This window comes from Cucumis sativus, chromosome 1 (genome assembly GCF_000004075.3).
Source record: "Cucumis sativus cultivar 9930 chromosome 1, Cucumber_9930_V3, whole genome shotgun sequence".
NCBI classification, from domain to species: domain Eukaryota; kingdom Viridiplantae; phylum Streptophyta; class Magnoliopsida; order Cucurbitales; family Cucurbitaceae; genus Cucumis; species Cucumis sativus.
Window position 1 is genome coordinate 15,992,648 of NC_026655.2, and position 18,415 is coordinate 16,011,062.

At 32.1% G+C, this 18,415-nt stretch overlaps 1 protein-coding gene across 2 annotated transcripts; it reads left to right on the plus strand.

The window, feature by feature from the left end:
- Positions 1 to 5,001: 5,001 nt before the first annotated feature.
- Positions 5,002 to 18,401, plus strand: LOC101219343 (protein TSS). Of its 2 annotated transcripts, XR_969606.2 has the most exons (24): positions 5,002 to 5,437; positions 5,823 to 5,884; positions 8,348 to 8,440; positions 9,715 to 9,787; positions 9,913 to 10,293; positions 10,802 to 10,866; positions 10,949 to 11,080; positions 11,171 to 11,212; positions 11,284 to 11,808; positions 11,898 to 12,049; positions 12,209 to 12,695; positions 12,844 to 12,906; positions 12,999 to 13,100; positions 13,288 to 13,605; positions 13,687 to 13,779; positions 13,862 to 13,963; positions 14,074 to 14,178; positions 14,256 to 14,389; positions 14,486 to 14,669; positions 14,758 to 14,889; positions 14,968 to 15,080; positions 15,437 to 15,515; positions 15,787 to 17,893; positions 18,005 to 18,401. XR_969606.2 is itself a non-coding variant. In XM_004146669.3 (23 exons), the coding sequence occupies exons 1-23, from the start codon at positions 5,368 to 5,370 to the stop codon at positions 17,770 to 17,772; spliced, it is 5,493 nt and encodes a 1,830-aa protein (XP_004146717.1). In that variant the 5' UTR covers positions 5,002 to 5,367; the 3' UTR covers positions 17,773 to 18,075. The 2 variants fall into 2 exon arrangements, 1 of the variants encoding a protein (XP_004146717.1); XM_004146669.3 differs by having other exon boundaries at positions 15,787 to 18,075.
- The last annotated feature ends 14 nt before the right edge of the window (positions 18,402 to 18,415 follow it).

Here is an 18,415-nt window from a genome sequence, read left to right on the forward strand (position 1 = left end):
TCTTACATATTTATTTTAATCTTGTTTTATTTTATAAAATTAAGGTAGATAAGACTAAACTTGTATTTTTAATGTTAAATAACAAAGAGAGTAAAAGGTAGACTATTATAAGACCAATTTAGAGTAAAGAAAATAAATTTCCTAAAAGGAATTATTTAGTTTTAAATAATTTTTAAGTGCCTATATATAAGTACATAATTGACTCATTTTTATTTCCTCAAAGTTATAATTTTGGTTCAGAAGAAATTGTGGTAACATTTTAACTTTTATGAGTTTCCTTTTTGTCTGAGTCGTCATCGATCCCTACAAAGAAGAAAAATGTAAATTCAAGAAATGTATTAATAAAGATCAGAAAATTATTACATTGTTTCTGTGGTAAGTATTATTGAAGATCTAAAGTTCATTATGGAAAAGATGGGTTTATATCTATCTAACACACACCACATAAACAAGATACACACAAGCTAACAACATTTCTAAAAACATCAAATAAAGTGATACAAAAAACACAAGGTTTGATATCCCTAAACCCCAAACCGGTAGTTGTAAATCTCCTTAAAGAGGGCGATATTCTCTCACAGCCTAATTATAAACCATTTAAACAATTATCAATCATTTTTTACCCTTAATTGTAAGAGCAATCAATACATTGGATGCATTTCAAGATATATATCTAATATACTCTAATCACATATAATACACAAACAAATAAAAATTAAAAAAAAAGTAAGAAAAGTTTGGTATGTGACGTATAATGTACCTAAGTATTATTTAATTATATAGCACCACAAATCGTATTTAATTATATAGCACCACAAATCGTGATATGTTTTGATACCTTATTTAATAAACTTAAGGTTTCGTTTCAAAATTAATTGAAAATGAGAGAAGTAGTATATTTTCCTTTATTTTATAAATATTACGAGGTCCTTCATTTTTTTCAATATGAAATCCTCAATTTTTTAGTTCACCAATCTTGAATTAGGTTTTAAATGCTCTTTATTCCTTTTAGTTTTTTCTAATGTGAAAATAGCTTCTCTTTCTTCTTCTTTTTTCCTATTCATAAAAATTACTTAAAATTTAAAATGCATCCCAAAAAATCAATTAAATAGAAAATGACATAAAGTTTTATATATATATGAAAAAGAAAAACTAATCCCTACTATCAGCCAATAATCAAATTAGATCATTATTATACCAATCAAATAAATGGCTAACATGACCTTAAAACAGAACTTAATCAATATAAAACATTTTTTTATTTTATATCAAAATCTTATACGTTAGAATAGTTCCCCTCGTAACATAGTTAAAATAATAATAGTAACAATAGTAATAACACAAATTTAAACCGAGATGATACCACAACACAATAGTTCATTTCTCATGATCATCTACCACATACATACATATATATATATGTATATATAATAAATACCATATTACAAAACAAAAAATCACTTAAACTTGGTTAATTGTTTCAAAAGTATTATTCATTTGTTCATTAAAAAAGATTACAATATTATTATTATTATTGACCTTCACTCTTCATATTCTAATAGTGAAAATATTAAATGAAAATTGAGACTTGAAACAAATGTGTACAACGATGTTTTAAAACGATGTAACATTATTCAATCCGTAACTTTCATTTTCAAGATTATTCACACTCAATTTAAGTCTCAATTTTTCTCAAAATTATAATAGATTTACGAGTCAAAAGTAGTTTTTGCAATGTTTGTAAAAGGTCAAAGATAATTTAGACATAATAGAGATATTGATTGAAATATTTAAAATATACACCAACTAAATTGACGTAAATAACATTAAAATTGTGAAAGACTAAAGGTAGGTCTAAAGAAAAGCATCACATAAAAAACTTCTATAAATCAAAGAAGAAATTCATTATAGAAATATCAAAACAATTAGGGTAAAAAGGAAAGTTGTTTTCTAAACATATTTTTCTATAAATGGTGTAAGGTTGAATTATTGAATAGGAAATTAAAGAAAGAAAGATAGAGACCTTATCATGTGGGGATTGCTCAAGTAGTTTGTCTATTGGTTGAGCCTCCAAAATGGGAGGCTTTCAATAAACACTCTCTATTGTTTCCAATTTTATATTTACCTCAATTGAAAGGTTATTAAATAATACGGACTTTCATCTCAAAATTAATCGACAATTAAATGAGTAATTTAGTTATTTTATAAAAAGGGTGGTATTTCTAAGTTTTTTTAATATAATCGGAATCCTTGACATGCATAGTACCCATTTGAATTTGATTAACTCTTATATCATACTAGATAACATAGAATTCGAGCTTCAAACCAATATTCTACAATTCAAAATTAACATTGAATAACTTTGTCAAAATTTACGACTTTCTTTTAAATTGGACATACAAGAGACAGGAGATTTGTTTTTAAATGAGCTGATCATTAAAATTACAAATCATTTATCAAAGATATTGAGGTGAATTGAAAGTTTAGATTACAAATTTGATGCAACTTGATTAAATCAAATGTAGAAGTCCAAAATTGACCTTTTTTTTTTCTTCTTTCCCTTCAAATTCTATTAGCATATATTATGTAGTCATTGGTTTAAATAAGTGAAAAATAATAAAATGTGTATTTTAGTAGAACATCAGTATATGTTTTTTTTTTTTTAATTTCAATTGATTTTATTCTCATTCCAATAATCAAATTGATTTTAAATATTTTAAGTCGAAGGGTTAGTTATGATACTTCAAGGGGAATTATTGTCATGAATAACAAAAATAATGAAAACTATTTAGGAAAAAAAAGGTTTAGGCATGCACTTGATTAATTTTGCTATATTTTGAAAATGTTTTCACGCTCCTTACTTGAAGACTTAAAAATTGGTTGACATTATAGTGATTTGAATACGTAAACGGAGCTAATTGTGTGTGGTGTCTTTTTTTCGCTATAGTAAAAACCTTCTCTTCTTTTTCAACCTTCATGGGACAACCCACCTGTACAACATTTGGGTATATGTAGGAAACTCGTAAGAAATTAATTCCTATGTAAGTAGTGGCCACCATAGATTAAACTCATGACCGCTTACTTAGTTATTAAGACTATGTCTTCCTTTTTACCACTAGGCCAACCCATGATGGTTATAATAATTTAAATTGTTTATGGGTTTGACTTGATGAGAGCGAAGGTAACCAAAGTGAATTTGTGAATAGATTGGAATGCAATTTAAAACAGTAAACAATGATATGATTGAACAGGGGCTGACAAACAATGTTTCAACTTTTTAGGCCCTACAACAATCGTGATGTTAGGGTAGCACCACAAAGGTAGTGAAGTATGCATGGACAGAAATCTTACACCTATTTGATCTTGTATCAAATTCCTTTAGGAGCTGTAAGCAGTTACTACCTAATGTTCCCGTGTGTAGCCAAATCTTAGATTAACTAAAACTTAGTTTATTTAATATAAGTGTCTCTTATTCCTAAGATGATATGACTTTTCCTATTCCTAGACTTAGTCTCATATTTCTTTGTGAATTTTGTTCACATTCTAGCCTTCACAACACTAGAATTCCACTAGTTTACTAAAAGTAAGTAATCAAGTTAACTTACCAAATTTTTCGTTAAAATCAACAAAGAGAAGGAAAAGATAAGAGAGTAGTTGGAATAACCATAAGCATAGTTGGGGAAGATCTAAAATCATGGTTGCAAATCGTTTATTTTAGGTGTGGGAATAACTGATTTGACTTAGATAATAGCAACCATAATTGATTGAACACCAATATGGAAGATTTTGGGTTTCTTTATGCTGGCACATCACTTCTGCTAGTGCATCGTATAGAAAGAATCTCCAGAAACAGCGAAAAACCAGTTAAATCAGCAACAAATCAACAATTAACATTTTAAGTAAAATTATCTCCAATTAACTTGTTTTAACATATTTGACTTAGGGACAAACTCAAACTTTCATTATAAAAGTTCACAAATAATAACTACAATCATGCATATTATAGCATGAATGACAGTTCTAAGTAATGGAACGTGATGAAGGAGAGAGGAGAGAGGAAAACGAGATCGTGAGGGAGGAAAAATGAAAAACAAGAATATAGAGTGAACTTGAGAGAGGAAAGGAAGTGAGAGGATGAGAAAGAATAGCGACGAAGAAGAGAGGAGAGCGGGTGAAAGGTCAACCCACAACATGGGTTTCATTTTGGTAATTTAATCCAGATTTTAGCGTCAGTAACACGTTAAAAAGACCTCTTTTTCAAAAAATGAGGCAAATCTCATTTTCCTCTCCTATTTTGGACCATCCATACAAATTCTCAATCTAATGGTTAATTTCTCTCTAATTCATATACTACATAAAACGGTTAAATTAAAATACTCTTATTCTAATCCCCTACCTCATTTCAACCATGGTTATCATTGTCTATCATTGCTCCTTTTTCGGCCACCTTTAACAATCATTTATCACGTCCTCTTACAACCACCTCCATCGCTCAAATAACTGGACAACCTCCAATTATCCACTCTAACCAACTACCTCCAATAACCCCTCTAACTACAACCTACTTATCTCCATCAACTAGATTGTTATGTCCAAATGACAAGTTCTAACCATCGATTAAATCAATAACATATTGTAAAGAGAAAAAAACTTGGTTAATAAAAATGCTTTTAAAGACAAATTTATAATTATCAATTCATAATATTTAATATTATTCTTTTATAGTAATTTAGCGCGGGATAGAAACACACTACAAACATATAACAAGAAAACCCGTTGTATATTAAAACACTTACGATTAGAAAATGTAAGTACACAACTTAGTGTTTTTATATAAATAAAACTTGTTTAAATTAATTTTGGTATAGCTCATCAAAAGACACCTTTAATCACAAATGTAACATAAAGAGATAGGGTATTAAGAGATTAGGATTACAGATAGGGTGTGTAATGTTTTTCCTCATCAATATAAATATAAGAGAAGAGGTAGCCGATGAGATGTGCTTGGAATTGTGGAAGAGGAAAGAAACGAGAGGCCTCAAATTAATCACTACCCCTTTACAATTCACTCTCTCTACTCTCTAGCCCTTGGTTTGTGCTCTTCATCTCTTGAGTTTGTTTTTTGTTTTGTTTTCTTCTATTTTGTGACCCCTACATATACATATAACCCCCCCTTCTTACCTTATCCTATCCCTTACTTTCTTCTTCTTCTTCTTCTTCTTCTTCTTCTTTCTTCTCTCTCTTTCTTTATAATTCTTTTTTCTTCTTCTTCTTCTTTATACAACAAACCTTCTTCTTCCAAATTTTTTGTCCCAATTCCCTCATTTGGAATTATAACCAATTTGCATTCCCTTATTACTCCTAATTATGGCTCCCAAAGCTGGAAAAACTAAGCCCCATAAGCCTAAAGGAGACAAGAAAAAGAAAGAGGAGAAAGGTTATTATTGTTTCTTTAATTCGTTTGCTCTGTTTTTGTGTCTTTAATATTGGCAAGAAATTGGAGAGGAATGTTCAAATTTTTGGGTTTTTTCTTCGATTATTATTCCAATTAATACAATAATTAATGATAATACTGATTACTGATTAGTGTGGTTGAAGAATTATGGTGACATAACTAACATGTTTGTATATCAGTTGTGTTATATTTGGTGGATGGATATCTTTTTAAGTTGGGCATTGTAATCTGAGCTATTCTATTGGGTGATGAGATTATATGGAAATCAAATATGTGGTTAATGTTTCAGCTATATCTTCTTTTTGGATATATATATATATATATATATATATAACTTTTTTATTTTTTATTATTTTGTTTTTGGCAGTTTTGCCCACTGTTGTTGAACTAACCGTTGAAACTCCAGAAGACTCTCAAGTGACCCTTAAGGTAATTAAATATTTTGAAAATCTCTTCTTTTGCATTCTTTTTTTTTTTTTTTTTCTCTTTTGGAACTTTTTAAATTCTATAATGTTTTCCTAAGTGTAAATTATTAAATTAACAAAAGTTCTAAATTATATTGGTCAATTTTTAATAAAATTGTTGTGTTTCTTTTCTTTTTTTCTTTTTAGCCTTTCATTTCTTCTCTCTTCAATTTGTTCGAATTTAAAAGTTGAAATTAGTGTTAGTTGTTAATAAGTTCTTTGTTTCTATTTTTTTTTTTTTACATAATTTTTATTTAAAACGAAAAGAAAATCATTAAATCATTTTTAACTTGTTTTTTAATTTTTCTTACATTCTTTAATAAATACTTTTGTTCTTTCAAAATTACATTTCTAAAATTGAAGCCCATATATTAAAAAAAAATTGATTCTTAGCTATCTTATTCTTAATCAATAAAAATGTGTTAGTCATTCTAAATATTTAATTAGCTTTCTATTTTTGTTTCTTTTCTTATTTTTTAACGGCATTCTTAATTTTTGTGTGCTTTTAATTTTAGTGTTAGGTTGGCCTTTTCTATCCATAATATGATTATTGCGATATAATAAACATGGTTATAGGAAATATATATACTCTATCCCTTACCTTTTATATATATTCATTGCATCTCTTCGTCTTCGTATTTTTAAGCATTGTGATTAAAGTTTAATACGTTGATACAAAATAACCATAAGGTTGTTTATGAGCCCTTTTTTCAAAATAAAATATCAATTGAAAGAAGTTCATACATGGTTTATTATTTATCATTTACTATTGTTGTTTAAAAAATTAAATGCGTTTTTAACCGGTAAAATATTTCTTTTTACTACATTTAGAAATTTATAAATAATTTATTTAGAGGGTAAAACCGAGCAACTCAACCTAATTCACATATACTTTCGCATTAAAAGTTTGACATTCACCTACCATTGTTGTATTAAAAATATTTTGCATCATAGAACCTTCAAAGCTTATTCAAATTCAACATAGAGTGAATTATTAAATTAGTTCTTATGCTCTTAAATTTGTTTTATTTTAACTTTTGAATTTTATAAAAGAAAAAAAGTAAAAATTTGGATCCTTCCTTTTTTATTTTTAAGGGATAGAAACGGTTATATTTTAAAGTTTAATGACCAAAATAAACATTTTGAAAGTATACTAACCAAAATGAACAAAAGTAGAAGTCAAATTAAACTTCTTGAAAGTTTACTAACCAAATGTTAAAAGTAGAAGAATGAAAGTAGTATTTAGAGTAATTATAATAGGTAATAATTTTAGGAATAATAATGAAGTGTATACCAATATTCAGAAAATATATATACAAATATAGTAAAATCTATCGATGATATACTTTTATCATTAATAAACTCTTATATATGGTATTTAAAAAATATTGTTATATATGACTTTACTTCCAATCCTATCGCTATATCTACAGTATTCTCACAAATTTCAATACTCTTTATATACACACACTTTTATCTACCATATATATATATATATACATATACGCTGCTTTTTTATTATGTCATTAACATTGTCTATAAATTCAACAAAAGAAAATATTGAGAAAAATATAAAATAATAAGACACAAAGAGGCAGAAATTGTCACAAATAAAAATAAAAAAATAAGTAGAGGGGACAGAGTAGACCATTTGGTAGACTAAAATTTTGCTCATTCATTTACTTTCTAAGGTCATGCTTTTAAATTGCTTCCCTTGAAATGGTTATTTTTCTTCATTACCAAAATACATTTTTTTAAAAAATAGTACAAATATTTAAGAACATTGGACTACCGTACCCAACTACCTCCTATTTTAATATGGTTTGTTTATTGTTGAATTATATTTACTTTTGTGATACATCTGAATTTTAACTTATGTATTTAATATAAAGTTTATTATTTAGAGACCTATTGACCACAAATTAAAAAAATATATTTGTTTTTATAATAAGTTAACAATTTAAATATTTACTCATTCAAATTTAGTATAAATCATAAAAACTCTCTCTCAATTAGAGTGATAGTTATAATTGTACTCTATAAGTTTCAATAGTAAAAATTAAAGTCCTCGAACCTCTAAGAGTGATTTATCGTAATATTTGTATAAACTTTAATAAGTTGTTTTTAAATTTGAAAGGTTAAAGGTATATTTATAATTATAATTTAATTATCATTCATATTTTGAGGATGATTTTTGAAGTTTGTGGTCGTGTATTTATTGTAGCAAGAAAAATAAGTTTGACCTATTGGCATAGGGTTATAATGTGTTTAGTAGTTAAATTAGATTCAAAATACACTAAATAAAGTATTTAGTGTATTATTGAGTTTAAAGAATTTATGAGTAAAGTGGGAATATGAAGTATTTTATTTATTGAAGCTGAATTAAATAAAATAAAGAGAGAAAGTATTTATTTTATTAAATGTGTAGGGAATATCGACGGACAGGATCTTGGATGTGAGAAAGCTGTTGGGAGTGCACGTGGAGACGTGTCATTTGACGAATTTCTCCCTATCGCATGAGGTTTTTATTCCCTCTTTTCTTTTCTTTTTCTTTGCATCTCCCTTTTGTACTTTTTAGTCTTTTTAACAAAATCAGATGTGGGTCCCACCTTCCACATCAACATGATATTTCTTCTGCGCCGTTCAATCTGTTGACTCTTTCTTTTCTTTAATTTTGACCACAACATAACTTTGTTGGCAGCATAGCCACGTGGGTCACTCTTAATGGTGTCACGTGTTCATCTATTTTTATTATTTTTAATAATTTCTTTTCCGTTTTCTTTTTTTAGTTCTGTGATTTTCGTTTTCTTTTATATAAATTTACCTCAGTAGTCCTCAAATTTCGATAGTGATGTTTATCATTAAATTCTAAAGATATAGGTTTTTAGTATTTATGTTTATAATAATACATCTATTTGATTTATGTGTTTATATCTTTTTAGTTTTCTATTTCTTAAACATGGGTTTGAAATGAAAGATTTTAGAAGTTTGAAAGAAACAATTATTTTTCTAATTTAAAATATTATATAATTATTTAAAATAAAAATATAACATATTTGAGCGAACTAAATTATATGATCAACAATGTACATTTTAAAAACTCATGATCTAACAAGTATATTCTTATATCATGAGAACTAAAAAGATACATTTTTAAAACTTAACGATTCAAATACACTATTTAAAAAAAAAATTGACAACTAAAAGAGTAATAGAAAAGGTTTTCTTCTTGATTAATAATATAAGTATTTTATATATTTTTTAAAGAATATTTGAATGTTGAGTTATGTTTATTTTAACATTGTTTTAATATACTTACTTATAAAAATATAATTTAACTATTAATGATAATTATTTATTATTTAAAAAACATTTATTGAATGCTTTAATTAGCTTCCCAACTTTATAGATTAAACTTAAACCAAAATATTTTTGTAAGTTTGAAGATTGAATTATTCTCTTAAATTTAAACCAAACTTTGTTTTTCAAATATGAACTAAATTTAAGTCTTTCAAAATCATATGGACTGCACTTGAAATTTTGAAAAGTATATAGACTGAATTTGAAAAATAAAATAAAATTACAAAGATGAAAACAATAATTTAATTTAAAAAAGTGGATCAAATAAATCAATTATCTATTAAATTTATTAAAGAGCTTTTGAAAGTTTATAAAATTAAAAGAACGTTAAATTGGAATTGCAAAAATATACTCTTTTATTGGCCCCTAACTTATAACTCAAATAATAACTGGAGACTTGAATTAAATACTCTTTTATTATTTTAAAATCGTCAGGTTCGAGGATCGAGCCTAAAAGATTCGGTGGACATCATCTCTCTAAAACCCTGCCACCTAACAATCCTCCAAGGTAATCCTGACCCCAGAGTATTAAGAGTATAGAATCCAACGTACCATTATTTTGTAATAAAATTTTCTTATCATACATCTTGTTGCACCTTATCTTTCCTCCTTTCCTCCCAAATATTTTGGCAGAGGACTACACCGAAGAACTCGCCGTCGCACACATCCGGCGACTGCTTGATATCGTCGCTTGCACCACCTCCTTTGGCGGTTCCTCCAATTCCCCCAAGTCACCGCCTAGAACCACTCCTAAAGACCTTACCTCCAAAGAATCTTGTTTAACTGATTATGAGGCTGCCCTACCCAGTCCTGAAACCGGAGACAAGAAGGTGGCCACTGGTCCTGGCGATGGAGCTCAGAATCTCAGACATGGACCTAAGGGTCTCAGATGCCTGGACGGATCGAACGATGGTTCGGAAAAAGCTGATGGCTCTATTTCAATGTGCCTGCCGCCGCGGCTTGGCCAGTTTTATGAGTTCTTCTCCTTCTCTTACCTGACACCACCACTCCAATGTGAGTTATCTATGTTACTTCTTGGTTCTGAATTGGTGGAAATAGAGCCAATGCTTCACAATTCTGTCTGTTGTTCTTTAAATTCTTGTTTCCTTTTCTGAAATTTTAATTCAATTCGTTTTTTTTTTTTTTTTTTTCGTTTCGATATTTTAAGCTTTAATTGTTATAGTTGAGGTAACGAATCAATTACACCATCTGCTGTGTTTGAGAAGAACTCATAAGCTATTTGCGAGACACACATTCTGAGATAGATACTTCATACTTGGCCATGTGAACTCATTCTGTTACTCGGTGAAATGTTTGATAGGTACAATAACTGAAGAGGGAAGCTTCGTTTAAGAATTTTTTCCTCCTTTTAAGTTTTGTGTGTGTGAGTAGGAGGGTACATTAGGAGTTTGTGGTTGGATGACAATTTTATTTACATCATGTAGTTCATTGATGAAAGTTATTTTTTCAGAAATGTCAAATGTATGGTTATATTGTCTTCTTATTTAGTTTTTTCTTGCAGACATTCGGAGATCAAGTCGACCGTTCCTTGTGGATAAGACTGAAGATGATTTCTTTCAGATTGATGTGAGGATAGTCGTTATATTGTAATTTTTTCCCTAGTACAAGTTCTTTTATTCACATATGGTGTGTATGATTGTAACTCAAGGTTCGAGTTTGCAATGGAAAACCAACAACAATTGTTGCTTCGAGAAAAGGGTTTTACCCGGCTGGGAAGCATCTTCTTCTTAATCATTCCTTGGTGGGACTGTTGCAGCAGATAAGTAGAGCATTTGATGCTGTAAGCATTTACCTGAAGCACACGTCATCCTTTTTCTATTGTCAGTTGATAGAAGGTTTCATTAATCGTTAAAATACAACCTTTTTGTAGGCATATAGGGCGCTAATGAAAGCTTTCACAGATCACAACAAAGTAAGTATATTTGACATAGAGTGTTGGGAACTTGGAGGAGATGATATCATATTGACTCTGTTTCATTTCAGTTTGGAAACCTACCTTATGGTTTTCGGGCAAATACTTGGGTGGTTCCACCTGTTGTTGCTGAAAACCCATCTGCTTTCCCCCAACTTCCTGTAGAAGATGAGAATTGGGGAGGAAATGGAGGAGGGCAAGGAAGAGATGGAAAGCATAATCTCAGGCAATGGGCAAAAGAGTTTGCAATTCTGGTTGCAATGCCTTGCAAAACTGCGGAGGAGAGGCAAATCCGTGATAGAAAAGCATTTCTGCTTCACAGTTTATTTGTCGACGTGTCAGTCTTTAAGGCTATTGAAGTAATCAATCGGCTTATCGAGATTAATCGATTTCCTGTGAATGATCCAAATGGTTTGGGGTCTCATGAGGAAGTTGTTGGAGATTTAATCATCAAGGTAACAAGAGATGTACAAGATGCGAGCATAAAATTGGACCGTAAAAATGATGGAAGTTTGGTTCTTGGAGTCTCAAGAGAGGATCTTTCTCGTAGAAATTTACTTAAAGGCATTACTGCTGATGAGAGTGCCACTGTCCATGTAAGCAATATGGCTAACATAAATATTTGAGACGAGATATTATTTCAAATTCAAGTTATTTTGTTTGCTCATTTAACCTGTCAATGTAGGATACTTCCACATTGGGGGTTGTGGTCATTAGACATTGTGGCTATACAGCTATTGTGAAAGTTACAACAGAGGTGAATTGGGGGGGAATTCCTCAGGACATTGACATTGAAGATCAACCGGAAGGAGGAGAAAATGCTCTAAATGTTAATAGGTATTTTCACTCCTCTAAAGTTTTCTAGTATTCTCTAAGGACCCAGTTGTAGCATAAGGCAACAATCTTTGAATTATTGGTGTGGAGTTATTTTTTATTACTTGGTAACAGGTTTTTATAACTTAATTAATATTTGGATTGTGTTAAATTTTTATTTAGCTTGAGAATGTTGCTACACAAGTCAAACACGCCTCAAGCATCAAATACTTCCACCCGATTGCAGACCACAAATGTTGATCATTTACAATATTCAAGGACGGTAGTTAGAAAAGTAATGGAAGAAAGTTTGTTAAGGTTGGAGGAAGAACCTGTCAAAAACTCTAGGTCCATTAGGTGGGAGCTAGGTGCATGTTGGGTTCAACATTTGCAAAATCAAGCTTCAGGAAAAACTGAGCCTAAGAAAACAGAAGAAACCAAGTTAGAGCCAGTTGTAAAGGGTCTTGGAAAACAAGGTGGACTTTTAAAGGAGATTAAGAAAAAAACAGACCTTGGAACTAGTAAAGTAGAACCTGGGAAGGAAGTTGATCCCACTAACCAAAAGGAAATGGAGAAACAAGATGATGATAAGGAACAGATGTGGAAAATGTTGCTTCCTGAATCTGCTTATTTGCGATTGAAAGAATCAGAAACCGGTCTTCACAAAAAGGTTCTTCTTTTAATAAACTAATTCTTTTTAGTCTACTGATTCTATGTTTTGTATTGTTCACACTTTTTTCTCAATGGATAAACCTTTAGAAGATAATTTTTATGCTTTAACTTCTGTCTTAATATTTCTTATGGGTTAACCCTTACAGTCACCAGAGGAGTTGATTGATATGGCTCATAATTATTATGCTGATACTGCCCTTCCGAAACTGGTTAGAATGTCAATAATCAGCTTTTTTATTTTTTGTGGTTGTTTTAACTTGTGCTCAAGAAGAACTTATTTGTACGACCTCAAATATAACAGGTTTCAGACTTTGGATCCCTTGAACTCTCACCTGTTGATGGAAGGACGTTGACAGATTTCATGCACACCCGGGGGTTGCAAATGTGTTCATTGGGCCGTGTGGTAATTGCCTCATTTTATTTTATGACACCTTTCTTGCTGTTGCTATTCGAGGCATTTATTAATTTTGTGGAAGATTCAAAATAAAAATATATTTCCTATTATTCGTGAATAATGTGATTTGAAATGATATTGGTGGCTGGAATGCTTGTTTGTTGCTTCTGAGCTTATTTTCCTTGTTTTGTTACAGGTTGAACTTGCAGATAAGCTTCCACATGTGCAATCTTTATGTATACACGAAATGATTGTTCGGGCTTATAAACACATATTGCAAGCAGTTATAGCTGCAGTCAATTTTTCTGACTTGGCCACATCAATAGCATCGTGTCTAAATGTGTTGTTGGGTACACCTTCAGTTGAAGATGAAACCGATTGGAAGGATGATTGTGATTTGAAATGGAAGTGGGTGAAAACATTCCTTCTAAAGAGATTTGGATGGCAATGGAAATATGACAGCAGCTCTCAAGATCTCAGAAAATATGCTATCCTTCGAGGATTATGTCACAAGGTTTAAAAAGCAGATGAGCTGCTCTTTTCTTTTCCAATAGTTCTTGGTATCATTTTTTAACACCAACATTTTTTCCATTAGGTTGGGTTAGAGCTTGTTCCCAGAGATTATAATATGGAAAGTGCTTCACCTTTCAAAAAGTCAGATATTATTAGTATGGTCCCTGTGTACAAGGTCAGTGTAGTCGAAGTTTCACATCATGAACTAAATGATTAGAATTTTGTGTTGGTTTGACAATGTTATTCTTTTTCTACAGCACGTTGCATGTTCGTCCGCAGATGGGCGTACACTGTTGGAATCTTCCAAAACTTCCTTGGATAAAGGGAAATTGGAGGATGCTGTTAATTATGGTACAAAGGTGAGGGATATATATCTATTTTTCTTTCTTCTTTTCTTCTTCTTTTTTCCCTCTCTCTCTATTTCTTTAAGTTAATAAATTAACTTGATAGAAACTTGTTGAATTTGAAGGCACTCGCGAAACTTGTCTCTGTTTGTGGTCCGTATCATCGAATGACTGCTGGAGCATATAGTCTTCTGGCAGTAGTGCTTTATCATACAGGGGATTTTAATCAGGTAGATCCTCTATCATACGGGATTTTTCTTACAAGTATTTAAAGACCAAGTACTTGACACTATATATCTTTACTTAGGCAACCATATATCAGCAAAAGGCTTTGGATATTAATGAGAGAGAACTTGGACTTGACCACCCTGATACAATGAAAAGTTACGGAGATCTAGCTGTTTTCTATTATCGACTTCAACACACAGAACTGGCATTGAAGTACGTTTCCACTTGCTACCTTTAGCTAATTTTATTGAATGTTGGATGGATTAAATCTCTCATTGTTCAATGTGTAAAATGTCTTTTGGATTACAGGTATGTGAACCGAGCTTTGTACCTTTTGCATTTGACGTGTGGACCTTCTCATCCAAACACGGCAGCTACTTACATCAACGTAGCAATGATGGAAGAAGGTTTAGGAAATGTGCATGTTGCTTTAAGATACCTGCATGAGGCTTTAAAGTGCAACCAAAGACTTCTAGGGGCTGATCACATACAGGCAAATCTCTGTCTATGTCTCTCTCGATCATAGACTTATTATTCGTATTCATTCATAATCCCATTTAGTCATCATTTTGTTTCTATAGACTGCTGCAAGCTACCACGCGATAGCGATTGCTCTATCTTTAATGGAAGCATACTCGCTAAGTGTTCAGCATGAGCAAACCACATTGCAAATACTACAGGCCAAACTTGGATCTGAGGATTTGCGTACTCAGGTTAGATGTAAAGTCTAAAGTGCACCCATATTTATTACCTTTAAGCCAGGAACTTAAGAGAAAAGTTAAGTGACGCAGGACGCAGCAGCATGGCTTGAGTACTTCGAATCGAAGGCCTTGGAGCAGCAGGAAGCTGCACGAAATGGCACCCCTAAGCCGGATGCTTCCATCTCCAGTAAAGGTCATTTAAGGTATGCGATCCACAGAATTAATTCTGATTGATTGACACCTTCCCTTTTTACCTTAAAATATTTTCTTCTTCTGCCTTTTTTCCTTAATAATAAATAAATACTGTTGACGCTTATTATTGATGCAATCCCCAAATAAAGTGGATGGTTTTTTAGATTTTCTTAATATTATTTTGTAGTTGTAATAAAATTATAAAAATACATGCAATTTTCATACTTATTTTGAAAATTTGTGAAAACTTTTTTTTTTAAAAAAATTGCAATTTTGTTTTGGTTCCTATTAAGTTGACAACTGACATCCAACTTTTGTCCCATTGCTTTGAAGAAAAATATAATCAGTGTTTCCTTTCTTTGGTTAGTGTGTCAGACCTCTTGGATTATATAGCCCCAGATGCAGATTTAAAAGCCAGAGATGCTCAGAGGAAGGCTCGTGCCAAGGTTCCCATCATCCTTTTTCTTCTTGTCTTTCTTAGTTTCAACTCTTTTTTCTATGGACCCTAAAGCTTACTCAAGAAACTCATGTGGAAATCTTTATTTGATCTTCAAAAAATTTGAACTCATGATCTAAACTATCTCTACTTAAGAGGATTACCACCACTGGCTACATTTCCCCAAAACATTAAACTAAAAGGAAATTACAAAATCCACTTCGACATCCTGCATCATTTTCTTGTTGTTGAAACATTCTCTCCCTTTCCTTTCTGAGCAGATCAAAGGAAAATCGGGTCAGTACACAGAAACAGGTGCTGAAGAATTTCATAAGGATGAAGATTTGTCGCCAAATTACTCTGCCATCGAGAGTCCAAGTGATAAAGAAAACAAATCTCAAGAAGCCCTGTTGGAGGAACAAGTAATTGAAAAATCTGATACGGTTCTATTTGATGTTACAAAGCTTAATAAAAATATTGACCAAGTGCAAGACGAGGCCTCAGATGGTGGCTGGCAAGAGGCAGTTCCTAAAGGCCGTTCTGTATTAGGTCGCAAGTCATCAGGTTCAAAGAGGCCAAGCTTGGCAAAATTAAATACTAATTTCATAAACACATCTCAATCATCAAGATACAGGGGAAAGCCTAATAGCTTTGTATCACCTAGAACCAACTCAAGTGAATCTACAGCTTCAGTTGGCTCATCCGTTCCCATTCCACATAAATTGACTAAGAGTGGAAGCTTCAGTTCTAAGCCTACTAGTAACCCTTTCAGTCCAGGCAGTACTGAAAAACCATCTGACCCCTCCAAATCAGCTCCATGTTCTCCTGCCATAACCGATCAAGTAGCAAAATCTTCATCTATATCTGCTTCAGGAAGTGTTCAGGTAGCTGGAAAACTTTTATCATACAAAGAAGTTGCGTTGGCTCCACCTGGAACTATTGTAAAGGCAGCAACAGAGCAGCTGGCAAAAGGCCCTACTCTTGTTGAAGTGAGTTCACAGGAAATCCAGGAGAAAGTTACCACTGAACTCACTGTTGGTGAGGTAGCCACTATAAAAGATGAAGAGGATGTGAAAGCTGAAAGAATTGGTGTAGAAAAAAAAAGCGAAGGCCTTGTCAATGAGATTATAGAAACAGACAAACAGGAATCCATATCTCACCAACTCCAGGAGGAGGATGTGACTTCTTCTGTGGAAAATAGAACGGTGGGAGATGATGAATTACAGGTGATCAACAAGCCTAGTGATGAAATAGAAGTTGAAAGCTCCAAGGCTTCAATACAAATAGAAGCAGGTATTTCTGTTTCCCCAGAAAGTGATTGTACTTCAGGTGAAGAAAATTCATCTGTTTCAAAAGAGAAGGCAAATGAAAATGATTTACCAGTTGATAGTGTTGATGTTAAGCCAACACCAACTGAAGTAGAAAAGCAAGATGAAGTAGAAGGTGGGAAGGAGACTACTAAGAAACTTTCTGCTACTGCACCTCCGTTTAATCCATCTACAATTCCTGTCTTTGGATCGGTTTCAGGTCCAGGATTTAAAGATCATGGAGGCATTTTACCTCCACCTATTAATATTCCTCCAATGCTTACCGTTAATCCAGTTCGCAGATCACCACATCAGTCAGCAACAGCCAGGGTCCCCTATGGTCCACGATTATCTGGAGGCTACAATAGATCTGGTAATCGGATCCCCCGTAATAAGCAAATTTCGCAAAATAGTGATCACAGTGCAGATGGGACTCTCTTCAATGCTTCTAGAATTATGAATCCCCTTGCAGCTGAGTTTGTACCTGGTCACCCTTGGGTTCCAAATGGCTATCCAGTATCTCCAAATGCGTATTTGGCTTCCCCAAATGGTTACCCATTTCCCCCCAATGGTATTCTGCTGTCTCCAACTGGTTATCCAGCACCGGTTAACGGTATTCCTGTGACTCAAAATGGAAGTCCTGTAGATGCATCACCACCAGGTTTAGATGACGATTCTGAAACAAAAACTGAGACTGAAGATGAAACAAACAATGACTTAACTAATTCTTCAACTGATATTGAATGTGAAAATCAAAAAGAAATGGATCCAAAGCCAGATGTTAAATCTGTAGAAACCGATCACTCGCATTCTAATGTTCAAGAAAAGCTCCATGACTCTGCTCCAGTGGCTGCCACTGATTCTGTTGCAACAAAAGAAGTTTCCCAAGACACAGTTGAGGAGAAAAAATCCAAAAAGCGCTGGGGAGATTCTAGTGACAATGAAGAGGTTTCTAATTGAAGGAGAATCACCAGTTTTGTATTTATCTCGGATAATTTTTTTTCACAAATCTTCCCGACGTTTCTTTTGCTGTAGTACAAGCAGCTGCAATCGAGGCTATGTGAATACACGTGCAGTTTAGGTACGTAGCAGAAGTCTTCCTAATTTGAGTGTCATGAATTGCTTAATATGTTAATGAATCATACCACAAGCAAGGGAGGATTTCATTAGCATTCTTGTTTGTTTATCTCAGTTTCTTAATCTGTAAATTCTTCTCCTCAACTCCGGCCATAATTTCAACCAAAACTGGAAACGTTGCTTGGATGATTTATACTCTTCACAGATCATTCCTAAACCAATAACTCCATGGAAGACTGCCTGATGTGATGAATACTCATGTTCTGTGGGCAACTTCCATCGGACTGATCCATCAAGATCGTCTCAAGAAATCTGGTTTTATGACCTTTTCTATTTACGAGCAACATGAGATGCTTGAATGCGTTTAGAGTTTAGTGTTAAAGTATTCTTTTTTAAAGACTTGCAATTTTTAAACCTTCAATTTCTTCGACTTCGTGAACACGAGTTTGTAAAATAAGCTAATTTGAGTCTTACTGGAAAGCAATTGGAAGATATGAACTGATTACTTTTAATTTTATCTTGTAAT